This window comes from Camellia sinensis, chromosome 13 (assembly GCF_055761805.1).
Source record: "Camellia sinensis isolate YWXY chromosome 13, ASM5576180v1, whole genome shotgun sequence".
Taxonomy (NCBI): Eukaryota; Viridiplantae; Streptophyta; class Magnoliopsida; order Ericales; family Theaceae; genus Camellia; species Camellia sinensis.
Genome location: NC_138973.1, coordinates 4,766,651 through 4,780,286, shown reverse-complemented (window position 1 = coordinate 4,780,286; position 13,636 = coordinate 4,766,651). Strand labels below are relative to the sequence as shown.

The 13,636-nt window shown below is 35.3% G+C and overlaps 1 protein-coding gene across 1 annotated transcript; it reads right to left on the bottom strand.

Annotated features, from left to right (window-relative positions):
• Positions 1–207: 207 nt before the first annotated feature.
• LOC114285448 (ubiquitin carboxyl-terminal hydrolase 18) lies at positions 208–12,760 on the bottom strand. Its single transcript, XM_028228500.2, has 11 exons — positions 11,913–12,760; positions 7,626–7,809; positions 7,443–7,531; positions 7,212–7,297; positions 6,959–7,121; positions 6,245–6,368; positions 5,063–5,220; positions 4,507–4,591; positions 3,896–4,108; positions 3,295–3,356; positions 208–2,007 (listed from the first exon to the last, which is right to left on the bottom strand). Exons 1-11 carry the CDS (start codon positions 12,203–12,205, stop codon positions 810–812), a joined length of 2,655 nt encoding a protein of 884 aa, XP_028084301.1. The 5' UTR covers positions 12,206–12,760; the 3' UTR covers positions 208–809.
• Between the last annotated feature and the right edge of the window lie 876 nt (positions 12,761–13,636).

Here is a 13,636-nt window from a genome sequence, read left to right as displayed (position 1 = left end):
AGCACAAATATATACATAAATTATATACACATAATATACATCGAGATAAAAAGACAAATGGCAAGAGAGAAAGGGAAATTTTTAGCAGTTCTGGGTAAATCTTAATGTTGGTGGGATGTTAAATCATGCATCGTTTGTTACATCTCTCTTTAGCCCAAATCATCAATAGATTGTCCTCGTAACAAACATTTAAGAGAAGCGCAAAAGTTTAAAATGAGAATGCAAACTATGATTCAGCAATGTTCTATTTAAAAAAAAACTTCCCTCTCGCTAGCTAGCTAGCTAGCTACACACAATTTGTGTCTTTGCATTTTCTCACTTTCAGGAGTTATTATAACTAAGAATAGTACAAGAGCAGAGCATCCAAAGGTTTGTAAATAGTGAAACCTCGGACGAAATTCCCAACTCGACCATTTGGCCATGGGATGATCATTCATGATTCAACAATTATGAACAAATATATCACGTGAAGAAAAGAATCGCACCTTAAAACTATTACCATGAACCATCATCATTGTCCATTATTCTAGCTCTTCCATTTCCATCTCCAGAATCTTAAGAAAACCGCTACCTGAACCATCCAATCTAAGCACTGAAACAATCTGCCCCTTCCTTGCCACTAACCTCATTTACGTATCAACAACAATTTCCTTGGGTATGGGGACTACTACCATCTGTTTTGCGTTTCTTTGCCCTTTGGTCAAGGACCGTCAAATTTTACTTTTCAAGATTTAAGTCTCAAATGCAAATCCATTGATAGCGTAGATGCTTCAAACAAAATTTGAGTTGTTGAGTCATCTTCACTGAGATTACAAGTCACTTTCCACCGGTCTTTCAGAATCTGTTCTGATCTTTTCGGGTGTAGTTTCACTCTCATGGAGCTCCTCCTTGTAGCTCGAGGTTTTCCCTGCCAATTGTTGGTCATCCCCACTAATATAGCTAATGCCCTCATCAGAAATAACAAAAGCACCAGAATCTCCATTGGAGTGATTAAAATCACCAGATCCACTGAGCACCATAACGTCCTTGTCCAAGTGATTCCCAACTCGTTCTTCAAAAGTAGGAGACGAAGAACTACTGCACTTAGAATGAGACTTTCCCACATCTTTTGTCCTCACACCATTTTGATTAAGAAAACCAGGTTTTGCAAATCCACTAATGATTTTATTAGGATTGTAAGAAGATGCACATTCAGCTAGTTCTGAAGGAGCTTTTGCTTTCCCACCTCTCTTTGGAGAATTGTTGCCAGAATGCTTTCTGAGAAAACCTGGAGGAAACAGAGGCTTCAACTTTCCTTCAGAAAAATTTCTACTAGCCAACTTCCCTGTGGCATCCTTAGTACTGCTAGATGATGGCAAGCCCTTTCCAGGCTCCATTTTTGCCTGCTCACCGTTGCAATCAACAGGACTGATCTCATCAAGAAGTTCACCTGAGCTTAAATTACCAACAGGAGCATCATGAGAAATTTTTCCCCCCTCACAGACACCATTCTGTATTGGCTGAGCGCTTTCACTTGAAGATTCAGTCAACCTTTTGGCACTACTTCTCTCAGCTGCATTCTCATCAACAGCAGAATGAGGAAAGTCTGATTCAGAATTCTGAGAATAAGCTTCAGGCTTAAACATCTCACTTAGAGAAGAACCAACCGCAGAGACTAATCTATTAGCATGTACAACAGGAGAAGCGGTGTCTTCAATCGCATGAGAATACCCATTGCCATGTACTTCAATATCCTGTGGAACAGATGAACTTGACTCAGAATCTACCATTTCAATGTCCTCTCTCACATCTTCAGAATTAGTTCTCTCCTTTTCGCAAGTAGAAACTTTTTCTTGTGAGTCGCTATCAGATGACAAGGAACCAGAAGTACATATGCCATTAATTGACTCGGCTGTAGTAAGGAATTCAACTGATTGTTTGACATGGGGCTCCCCTTCTTGAACTGTTTGCTGCTTCCCCTTAGTTAAAGATTCAATTGGCTTCAGACATGATGGTCGGGCACAAACCCTGAAAGCAACAGCAAACAAGATCATTTATATATACATATTATTAGGTATTCAACAAAATTGATATTGCCCAAAATTAGACTATATGCATAATTTTTGTGAGAGGCCTCATGCTTTTGTGGGCTTAAAAATATGTTGTAACAATTTTCAATATCTTGGGGTCATTGCAATAACTTTTAGCTGGAGTGGAGGGTCCAATGGTTGATCTCCTCCAGGCTCCAGCAGGAATTCATGGGCAGCCTTTGCAGTCCATTCTCATAACTAGAATCCAATTACAGAAACAACCCCAATTTAATCGGCATATTAGCTCCTTATGAGTGTGCTTAGTGTGCAAGTGTTAAATATAGGGTTTTGTTGTCAGAGTTTTCAAATAGATGCTATGAAGTGCCGAATCATTGAATGAATTTCACATATGATTCTCCCTAACCAGAAAATCAACCAAGTCTTTTTAAGGCAACAAGCTTTGTAGTACTAATAACAGTCTATTTGTATGGGATGATTTGGAGAGAAAAGAAAAGATAACCCCTTATAACCTACTTTTTGAATCTCCCCAAAAGTGGAGAGATTTGAAGAAGCTTCAAAAGTCAAGTTACAGGAAAGGATCGCACATATAAATGGATAAAATAAAAAATGAGTATCGTGCTGTTTTCAAGAAGCCTTATTTATAATATTGCCTATAATTCAAATCAAATTTTGGCAAGTTTTGTTGTCAAAGAAGTCACTAAAAAAAGGTTGAATATGCAATGAATGTAATCTTTTTAAATGATATGTTTAAGATAATGATCAAGAAAAAAAAAAAATCATACAGTAATACTAGGATGAGGGTCATATTAAATAGCATGTGACGGAGTTTTAAGACATAAGAAAGTAGTTTACTTAACAGGAGAAAAAAGAAAGACATAAGAAAGTAATGACTAAATAAGAAAGTATTTTAACTTGTATTAGGATTAACACAATTTCATTAATGAATGAGAGAAGCCATAAGGCTCAAAGGAGAAAGCAATGAGCTGTCTTTCACCATTGGTGATAGGTCTGCTCCTCATCTACTTCTTCCTCATCAAGGAGATGTAGGGTTAGAGGTTGTTACAACTTAGCCTTTTCCTCAAAATAGGGCTTGCCCATATGTTTCAAATCACATTTTAAGACATTATTCCACGTCAATCATGAACATGTGTATCCACTAAATTTTAGGTGATAGGCCATCCTTGAGTAAAAAAATGTATGACAATTACTCTTATATTGAAATTGACAAGTCACTAATAGTAGGGAAAGTAAGAAGATTAGCTACCTGCTATACAACAGCATATAAGCCCCCTGCGAGAGCACCTCTTCCAAATCAACCCTCATGACCTGAAAAAAAAATTGTGAATCAAGTTAGATGAAACTACAAATTCAAGTAGACTAACAAAAACAATACACGTTTCAACAAGACCACATAAATATTGCATTTTCTACTGATGTTTGTCTTGACCAGAATCAATTATGTCGCATATTTTTGCATAATGAATAGAGATTTACAAACTAAATGGCGCACTGACAATGAACCAGCAGTAAAATTCAAAGAGAGTGACACAGACGAGAGAGGAAGCTTCCATGGAGGACATTCTCAAAATGCAATGGGATTTTTTTCGAAGAAGTGAGATCACCAAGTCTTACACTAGGTGTTATCAGATAGATGCCTTGGCGAATGGATGTCAACACACACACACACACACACACACATATATATATAGAGAGAGAGAGTTTAACATGGAGTAACTGGACAGAAATATATTCACATATGGGACACATGCTCATCTGTACATGTGGTACTGGTCCATTTTCCCCACTTTCTTTTTTCTTTTTGGGTCCCTGGGTACACACAGAGAGAGAGAGATAGCTATTTCTACCTTGCAGTCATCAATCCTGTACCATTTTCCACAAAAATCCTTTGTATAACAAATGTAATGGCCGAAAAACGATGCATTTAGCATGTCAACATGGACAACCACTGCATATAGCTTGTAAACATCGTTACCATCTCCTACTTCACTCATGTAAGGGCTAAGATCTAAAGTCTCAGGGAAAGTCACCCTCTTGTTAAGTTTCCCAAACCTCCCGCTCTGCAACAAATATGTGCATAAATTAGAACTTATCAAACAGAATAATAAAAATTTCAAACTTCTTCAAGCATTTAATTCACAAAACCAAAACTAAAATTCTGCCATGGACTAATCACCAATTCAAGATGTAGGTCAAAATTTAATCAGATGGCAAATTAATGACTACTATGCTATGCTATTTCCACAACCTAAGTATTGGCTGCTTCCACAAGAACCTCACTAGGTGGGCCCAACGTGTGAGTTGGTGCAGTGCCACCAAAAAGGTGTGGAAATAGTGGTTCTCCCTTGAAAATTGTTGAAGATATACCACAAGGAGGGAGGAGGAAAAAAGGAAAGACTACTAATATATATATATATATATATACCAAAAGTGAAGGAAAGAAAAACTTATCACAAACCTGAAACCTCTTTAAAGCAATTGTAAGAATGTTTGGGGCCCTTCGAACAGTAAGACGCTTCCATGCCATGACATACTCATTGCATCTGCAAAGAGATTGGCATATTATGATCTTAATACCATTGATTCAGTGGTGTTTACAGCAGAACATTTGCGGCAATATGTTTACAAGTAATCATTTATATTAATAATTATTACTACATTAGTGGAAAAATCAAACCCCCACAATGGGATATCATTGAATTGGTCCTTCTTCACTAGGCAAAAGAGTTGGCATCAGTAAAGATTCAAATTCAAAGACAAATAGAACTATTGTGTCCTGATGTACCATATATAAAAAATAAAATAAAATAAAAAAATAAAAGGCCACGCTAACGAGAGCCCTATGAGCTGTCATTAAGGTGGAGATCATGCCAAAATAGTTATGGGTCCCAATACATTTTTCACATATCCGTACTAGAATAAATATAGCATACCAGTGGTAGCCTACAAAAAAAAAAACACACAACAAGGCAATGTATCTCTATGTTTGACATGAAAACAAGAACAACCCTTACCCATCACATTTATACATATTATCTCCGTGAAGCCGCTCTCTGACAGTGAATAGGTCCAAGCATTCCTCTAAAGATGTGGCATCCCCTTGAATTTCAACAGTTAGATCCATCATATTTTCATACTGATTTGAAACATTATTGCATTTTGAACAAATCACCTGGGAAATAAGAGAGAGAAAAAAAAGGAATTAACACATTCAGGACAGAATCAAAGAAAAATGGTTATAGCTAGATGCAAAAACTATTTTCATACTGATTTGAAACATTATTGCATTTTGAACAAATCACCTGGGAAATAAGAGAGAGAAAAAAAAGAATTAACACATTCAGGACAGAATCAAAGAAAAATGGTTATAGCTAGATGCAAAAACTATAGGGCACACAACGTTATGTGGGTGTTTGGGAAGTGGGTTTTTAAGTAGATTTTTTTAATTGTAGGATATTATTGGATAAAAATTTTTTGGTGTTTGGGAAGATAGTTGGGTTTTTTTGTGGTTGGATGTGATGTTTGTGAGAGAGTGAAATGATTATGGGGTTGGATATGATATTTTGTTTGGATTTGTTTTTTTTGGTTTTACAAAAAATTTGTCATTTAGTGAAAAAAATAAAAAAAAACCCAAACCCAAAACTTGCCAAACACCACCTATAAAACAACAAATTCACTTCAAGTCTAAGTGTGACGGGTTATAACATTTGAGGCACAGCCACGAAGTGAACTGTCACTCCTCGAGGCTTGCCTTATGCCCAGTTATGATCTGAACAACTACACCAACTTCCAGTAAGCAATTAAAATTCTTTTCCCTCATAGTTTTATTGATTTATTTCAACTAACATTCTATTTATAACTGTGCAGCACATTCAAAGTTTTTAAAGCCCATTCAGCTGTTATTTGACACCAGGAATTGCCAGATAAACTTTAATCAATGATGCAGAAAATAATTCCTTACAAAGTCAAGGGACAACAAAGCCACATATGACTGTAAGAAAAAGGTAATGACATTATCATGATGGATATGCTGGAATCATAAAATAATTATGTCAAGAATCTACCACCTGCATGCTCAACCAACGTAGAAACAAGAATGGGTAGATCCTAGATACTTGCAAGTCAACAGAATGTCAGAATCTATAACGGTGCATTTCACAGATTAATATCAAAACCTCAGTGTAATTGCAAGCTACCTGAGATTGGAGATGACCCCCAAATATATGTTGAATAAGGGTTGTTTCTTGAGTGCTAGGATGAAGGGCCTTCTCTCCGCCAAATTCATCTAGGCACACTGATTGCATAGTATCGATAGCAAACCTGCAAAATGAATGAACTTAAGGCTCCATTTGTTTTGACGTAAAATGTTTTTGTCTAAAAAATTTAACTCATTTTCCGTTGTTCAGTTGAACAAAAAACAAGTAAAATATTTTTGAAGGAAAATATTTTTCCATCATTTTCTCAAAAATGACTTACCTTTAAAAATTTCGCAAGTCAAGTTTTACAAAGTTAACTCTCACTCACTACCTTTTCGACATGTTTAGCCTATTCAAATAAATATCTTAGCTCACTAAAAAATCATAAATGACACTTTATTGGATCAAAATTTCTCTTTTAGGCACTAAAATGTTTTTGTTTCAAGTGTCAACCAAACGCCGAAACCAAAAAGAAAAATATTTTTTCTCCGTAAAATCAATTTACAAGAAAAATATTTTTTTGTGAAAATATTTTACATTGAAACAAATGGAGCCTAAATCAAAATGAAACGTCTAAAATTTGTTACTGAAATCAGTAAAACTTTATCATATTAAACCAACATTGGCCATCAAATACACGAGGGTTCATGATAAAGTTTTCTTTATAGATAAAGACAAACTACGTTAAACTAGGAGTAAAGCAAGTAATAGGACCTCATGAACTCATGCGCATCCTCTTGTTTTCCATAGCCAAGGTCACCACCAATATTAGGTAACCGCGAGAGAATATTAATTGGTGAAAAGGGATGCCGACTTTCACTGGATCTTTCAACGTGGGTTTGAAATTCACAAAGGAAGCACCAATCATTCCGTCTGCCTGAGCAACAAGAAACAACAAACAAAAGAGTGAGAAATTGTTTGATCATCCATAAAATATAGGCCACAAAAAGTTCTGGTCTGCATTTACATTCTTTCCGATGGCCTTTCTCCAACAAGTAGGCAACAAGGGGCCGAGTGTACACAAGACATTGTAGAACCACATTAGCAAAGCAGCTGCACAAATACAATAACAATATAGCACATTGTGAGTTAAAACTGGATACTTAAGCATGTGCACTTTATGCAATTGAAGCTCTCAAGCCAGTGAAACCATCTGAACAATAAGTTTAGAACAAATAATGGAATGGTAAACACAAACCTGTTTCCACAATTAAGAAGCCCACATGGAGGAAATCCTCGCTTGTCCCAATTAAATAGTTCCACAAAATCCTCATAGGGGAAAAGAATCTGAAATGTTACTGCACATTACTGGTGTCCTTCCCAACCAAAAGGCATACTAAAATATATGAATATAAAGATCAATAAAAAGGAAATTATTTACCTCTTTTGACTGTTTGATAATATTAATGGTTCCACTGGAAGGAACCAGTGCAACTGCACTAGAATCTCTCCGTCCATGTTGCATATATGCAGACTGCATTGATTTTACCTGCCCAGACAATTGAAAGTCCTTGCATTTTGTCTTATGCCCAGATTTCCAATGGGAAGTTTGGCAAGCTCCGGAGCTGGGATAAAGGAAGAAAGATTTAAAACATTAAAAACTCATATGAAATATATAAAGGCAAACCTAGCAACAAGTCACGTGCAAGAAAGCAAGAAGACAAGATCAAACTCTTATGACAAAGAAGTGGGAATTAAGACGAAGCAGCAATACATAAAACCATAGGTTAATTACAAAAGATCCTGAGGTTAATGCCAAGAACAGAAAATAATACAGGAAACTTAAAGAGGAATAAATAAAAACAGAAAGTGCTGCCAAATAAGCTTATAGCAATTACCTCCTGAACAAAAAAACAAAAGCAAGACACACACTGAAATTTCTTCCGTGGGAGTCACTTCTCAGGGTGTGTTAACGAAGGAACAAAAAAAGGTCCACATAAAAAAGAAATGTCTACCCAGAAGGATCAAAATGATTAAGGTCCTTATTCAGACTAGTTACAGATGATTGCTGACCAACCTAAAACTTCTAAGCGTTTTTTTTTTCTTTTTTTGATAAGTTCATCTAATCCAATATCAAATCCATACTATTACTTCAATAGTAAACAGTTATCGAGAATGGTTCTGTCCTCTCACTGTTCATCAAATTTTATAAAGCAAAATTTAATGTTTGAGGAAGAAAGGCAATTTAAACCTTTGGCAAAATATCACCGACAGTTGTACAAATAACATCAGTTATTTAAAGCCAGTAGTTTCCTTTTAAGGACATCCTGCCACATGAAAAGGCTTGTCTCTTCAATTTGAAAGAAGCCAACTGGATTGGGACACAATGATAAATCTAGGTTTTCAAATTAACCAGCTGAGCTGCTCAATAAGTAGCCAATCTGACTCTTGAAGGTGAGGGTAGAGCTTACCTCAAGCTGAAGCCCCAAGTCAAGCTCAAGCCTAGTATGGAAGTTTGAAAATCTTAGCCTGAGTTCAGTGATAGAGAGGGGATGAATAGGAAAAATCTAATATTTCCCTTGACACCCAGTTTAAGCATTGTGGATCATTTTGGTATATTGCATGTGTTGTCCCCAATAGGGTTACTAACTTTAAACACTTAAGCCAAGTACTTCGAGATGAAGATGTTTCATTGATTTCCTTTCCAATCACATACTAAGTCTTTCAAACAAAACAACCACATTCAAGTAAATTTCTTAATTGATAATCTACAAATAATCATTAATTAAAGATGGATCAATTTAAACCAAGCATTCATCTCACACATTCAAACCAGACAATGTGCAAATAATGTAAACAAATGAACAAAAAGATTTATAGGGGTTAGGCACACCCTTGCACCTACATCCACTCCAGGATTCACTTGCCAACATTATTTACTATACCAAATGGATTTTCCCTAAATTCACCTAAAACCAATACAACACACACAAAAAAATAATAATAATAATAATAAATAAAAATAAAAATAAAAATCCTACAATCACCTAAAACCTATACAGCATACAAAATCACAAATACAAAGAAATATAATTTTCTTGGCTCAACACAAAGTCAACAACGACCAAAACAAAATCTTAGAGTCAGTTGAATAAGATAGCTTACTGATAGCTCCTTATTATTTCTATGTAAGACTTAAAAAGTTAAAAGTGTAGGTGAGTGATGACAGTGTTTTGAAAAGCGCGCCTAAGCTCAAGGCAAGGGGAGGCGAGGCGCAACTCTGCGCCTTATGCATGGCTAGGCGAGGCAACATAGAGGAGGCGCAGTTGAGGCGATGAGGTGAGCGCTTTATGTTGAGGCTCGAGGCGAGCACCTTATGGGCTTCGCGTTTCTTCCTCTCGTTGCTTTCGCTAGTCTCTGCTTGCTTGCTGCTCGTTGCTCTCTGCTTGCTGATTGCCGGTTGCTGCTCGATGGTCAGTGCTCAATTCTCTTCTTCTTCTTTCGATCTTCTTCGATCTTCTTCTTCTTTCCTCTGTCTCTCAGTCACTCTCTCTTTTTCTTCTATTCTGTCCTATCCTCTCTTTGACTTTTCTTTCTTTCTTTCTTTTTTCTTTTCTTTTATGCTGGTTGATTCTAACTGCCCCCCCTCCCCTTCTATTTTATTTTTTTTTTTTTTCTTTTTTTTTTTTTTGGCTTTTCTGCCATATTTATTTAATATATACATATATATATTGCTGATTAGTTTATAAGAATAATTTTTTTTATTAATTTTAATGAAATGTGTTTATTAATTTTATAAGGATGATCTTAGTACATAAGGTTTTCAGTGGATGTGAATGTGATACTTTATACCTTTTGTTGGATATTATATTTTTAATATACTACATATATTTGTTATGTTAAAAAGTTTGTCTATTTTATAATTTTACTTTGCTTTTACTACGTGTACCTCGCTTTGGTGAGGCGCGCGCCTCGCACTTAGGCTATAGAAGACCTTATCGCCTCGGTGCACCTAGAGCCTTTTAAAACACTGAGTGATGAGATTAGTGTACACAATTAAATATAGCTATGAGAGGAGACCTTCAAAGTGAGAACTCCAAGGCTCCAAAGGAGTAAGTCCTCCAACCAAGTTTGCAAAAAGGTACCACATGTTCACTCTTACTCACACAAGGGTGCAAACCTCTTTGAGATGTGATCTAGTTAATATCAAGAGTGCATGCACACTCCAAGAGCTTTTTCTCATCAGATCTTACCAAATGGGGCACTTGGTATTTATAGCCCCAATTTATAATGGCTATATTTTTAAATTTTCCCCATGCACGATTGACCATACGATGTCATGGTCAATCACTAGCCATCATGGTCGACCACATCCACACAAGGACGATCGACCACATCTGTCAAGATGGTCAACCATACTATAGACTTCTTGGAACTGCTCTTTAAATCTACCTATGATCAACCATGCTCCATATCATAATCAACCAAACTGACACACCTTGGCTTATGCAGTCTGGCTTGTCCTAATTTGGTCCTATCCTTACCCAAAACCTTCATCTCAATGAAATTCCCCATACCAATCCTCGGGTTCTACCAAAGGTTGCACACACAAGTCATGAAATTGTCACCTTAATGCTAGTCCTAACTCCTAACACTGACACTAACACCAACACTCATGACACTCAACTCGGATTAGCTCAAATCATTTGAAGTGCAAACAAATTGAACTACTCATGAAGACATGAATAACTCATGTTCAACTTGTTATTAAGGTTGGACAAACTCATTCCTATAAAAACAAGCCCAAGCTTAAACCTAATTCGAAAGCATAAGAAGCATGGACACGAATGCAACACTAGGATTAGGCACTAGCACAGTGGCCAGCCCAACCTAGGCTTGGGATTTATATTTCAGCCCCAAGGCCAGGCTAGGTTAAATTTTCAAACTTGTTTATTAACTAGGCCGGGCTTCGAAAAAGTCCTTCAGGCCTAGTCTAACCACATTATTATTATTAGGCAAATTATATACTATATACAAATATATACTAACATATAATACATATAAGTTATAACATATGTAAGAAAATGGACCAACCAAAGTTTGAATGCTAGCATTCTTGGAGATCCAATAAAATTATATTGCCTCTCAGTGGCTCAAATTTTTATTTTTTTTTTTAACTATTTGATTATGAGAGCATATATCTTTCTTGCCATTGAAATCTACTACTTCCCCCCTCCACTCAAATTTAAGATTAGTACTGACTGACCTCTTTCTTTTATGAATTAATTTGCAGTTTATGCAGAATTCCTAACAGCCAATGACTACTCAAAAACTGCTCTATAAAGTAGTTCCTACTAAACCCCATTTGGCAACCATACTCAACCCCCCCCCCCCCCCCCCCCCCCCCCCATTTCGGGTTGCATATAAAGTATGTAAGGTACAAGTACACTGCTATAAACATGCAAACTGCTAGAAATACCAACTTGCACCTATTTCCCATATCTTTACTCTTCTATTTAAGTAATTAAGAAATATACTGTTGAAAACCGCTTAACCATCCGAAAGACTGAAAGCATTACGCATCAAGAAGCAATCAAGAAATGGAGCAATTCAATAATTCAAATTTCAGAAATTTATATACAAATACAAACTAGTTAAAATTATGACAAATTGAATAAAGAAAACAAACATATAGAATGTTAATAATTTTTTTAAAATTAATGCATACCAGTATCGGACCAATTTGCATCCAGAGCACTGTTTCGTGGTCGAATTGCCGCAAACGACACAGGAATCGGCGGCGGTGGCGGAAACTCTGGGCATCTTGCGGCCTTCTCCTCCTCCTCTTCCTAGAGGCGGCGGTGATGAAGAAGGGTCGGGGGAGTCGAAATTGGCGTCGACCATGAAGTATTTGGATGCGGTGTTCTTGACCAGGTGAAGCAATCCGAAGGCAATAATGAATGCTGTGACGATGAATTGAAGGAACCAATTGAGATCGAGAGGAAATCCGGAGACATGCATCGACAACTCTGCCTCGGTTCCAGATTCCAAATTAGGGTTTTCATTGATTCCCTGAACTGAATAGCCTCAGAGACTCCATAATTGTAATAATTCTATATTCAAAGCCTCTTCTGTCGTTGTCTCTCTCTCTCTCTCTCACACTCTCTTAGATTAGGGTTTTTTTAGCAACATCATATATGTATTTATACATACATATAGGCCTTGCACACTCTTTTCTCTCTCTCAGGTTTTTTCATATAAAGTTGGAGTCTTTGGGCATAGAAACAAGCTCGCTCTCTCTCTCTCTCTCTCTCTCTCTCTCTCTCTTATGTGTCCCCTTTTTGAATAGCCTTCAGTTTGTGCACTTTTGGGTTCTAATGGAAAGCAAAGCTTCAGAGTTTTGGGGAAAATAAAAATAAAAATTAAGGAAAATGAATAATAAAATATGGGGACAATAATATGATTGGTTTGAAAATGTCATAAGCTAAGCAAATTTTTGTTTTTTTTCTAATGTTAGGGTCGTAAGCTAGACCATTAACTCATGAGGTTGGGAGTTCAACCTCCAACACCCTTTCCCTTGATGGTAGACTTTTTGAAGTTTTTAAATGTATCAAATAAAAGTTTAGAAAATATTATGGGATTTTGTTATAACTAAAAAATTATAATATAAATTTTTTTTTTAGATAATTGAGTAATAGTGTAATCATTAAATTTATTATTAGCATTTGATATGTCATCATTGCAATATTATTATTATTCGACACCCTTAGACTTTTTGAAGTTTTTAAACGTATCAAATAAAAGTTCAGAAAATATTATGGGATTTTGTTACAACTAAAAAATTATAAAATAAACCTTTTTTTTAAGATAATTGAGTAATATTGTAATCATTAAATTTATTATTAGTATTTGATATATTATCATTGCATTGATGTAATCAATGGATTATTTTGAAAAGTTAGTTAATTTTTTAACTTTTCTTTTTTAATTGTGTAAAAAAAAAAAATAGAGAAGTTATGTGATTCAAAATAGTTTAAAAGTCAAAAATTAACTTTTAACCATATTTCCAAATTAAGCCAATTATGAGTTGTTTTGTGAATAGGTTAAAAGTTAATTTTTTAATTTTTTTGACTTTTTAAAAAAAAATGTGTAAAAAAATTAAAAATTGATGTGATTAAAAAAAATTAGAAGTTAAAACTTAAATTTATTATTAGTATTTGATATGATTATAAAAATTGATGTGATTAAAAATTATAATATAAACTTTTTTTTAGATAATTGAGTAATATTGTAATCATTAAATTTATTATTAGTATTTGATATGTCATCATTGCAATATCAGTGTGTTTGGTTTGAGTTTTCTGGATTAAATTTTTTGAAAATTGATTTTTTTGATTTTCGTGTTTTTTATTTTTAGTGAATATTTTTTTAATTTTAAATATTTTTTTACTT

Coding starts and splice junctions, on each gene's coding strand:
- LOC114285448 (XM_028228500.2), bottom strand. CDS start 12,205: ATGCATGTCTCCGGATTTCCTCTCGATCTCAATTGGTTCCTTCAATTC. Junction 7,532..7,625: donor TTATCAAACAGTCAAAAGAG/GTAAATAATTTC, acceptor GTAACATTTCAG/ATTCTTTTCCCCTATGAGGA. Junction 7,298..7,442: donor CTTCTTAATTGTGGAAACAG/GTTTGTGTTTAC, acceptor GTATTTGTGCAG/CTGCTTTGCTAATGTGGTTC.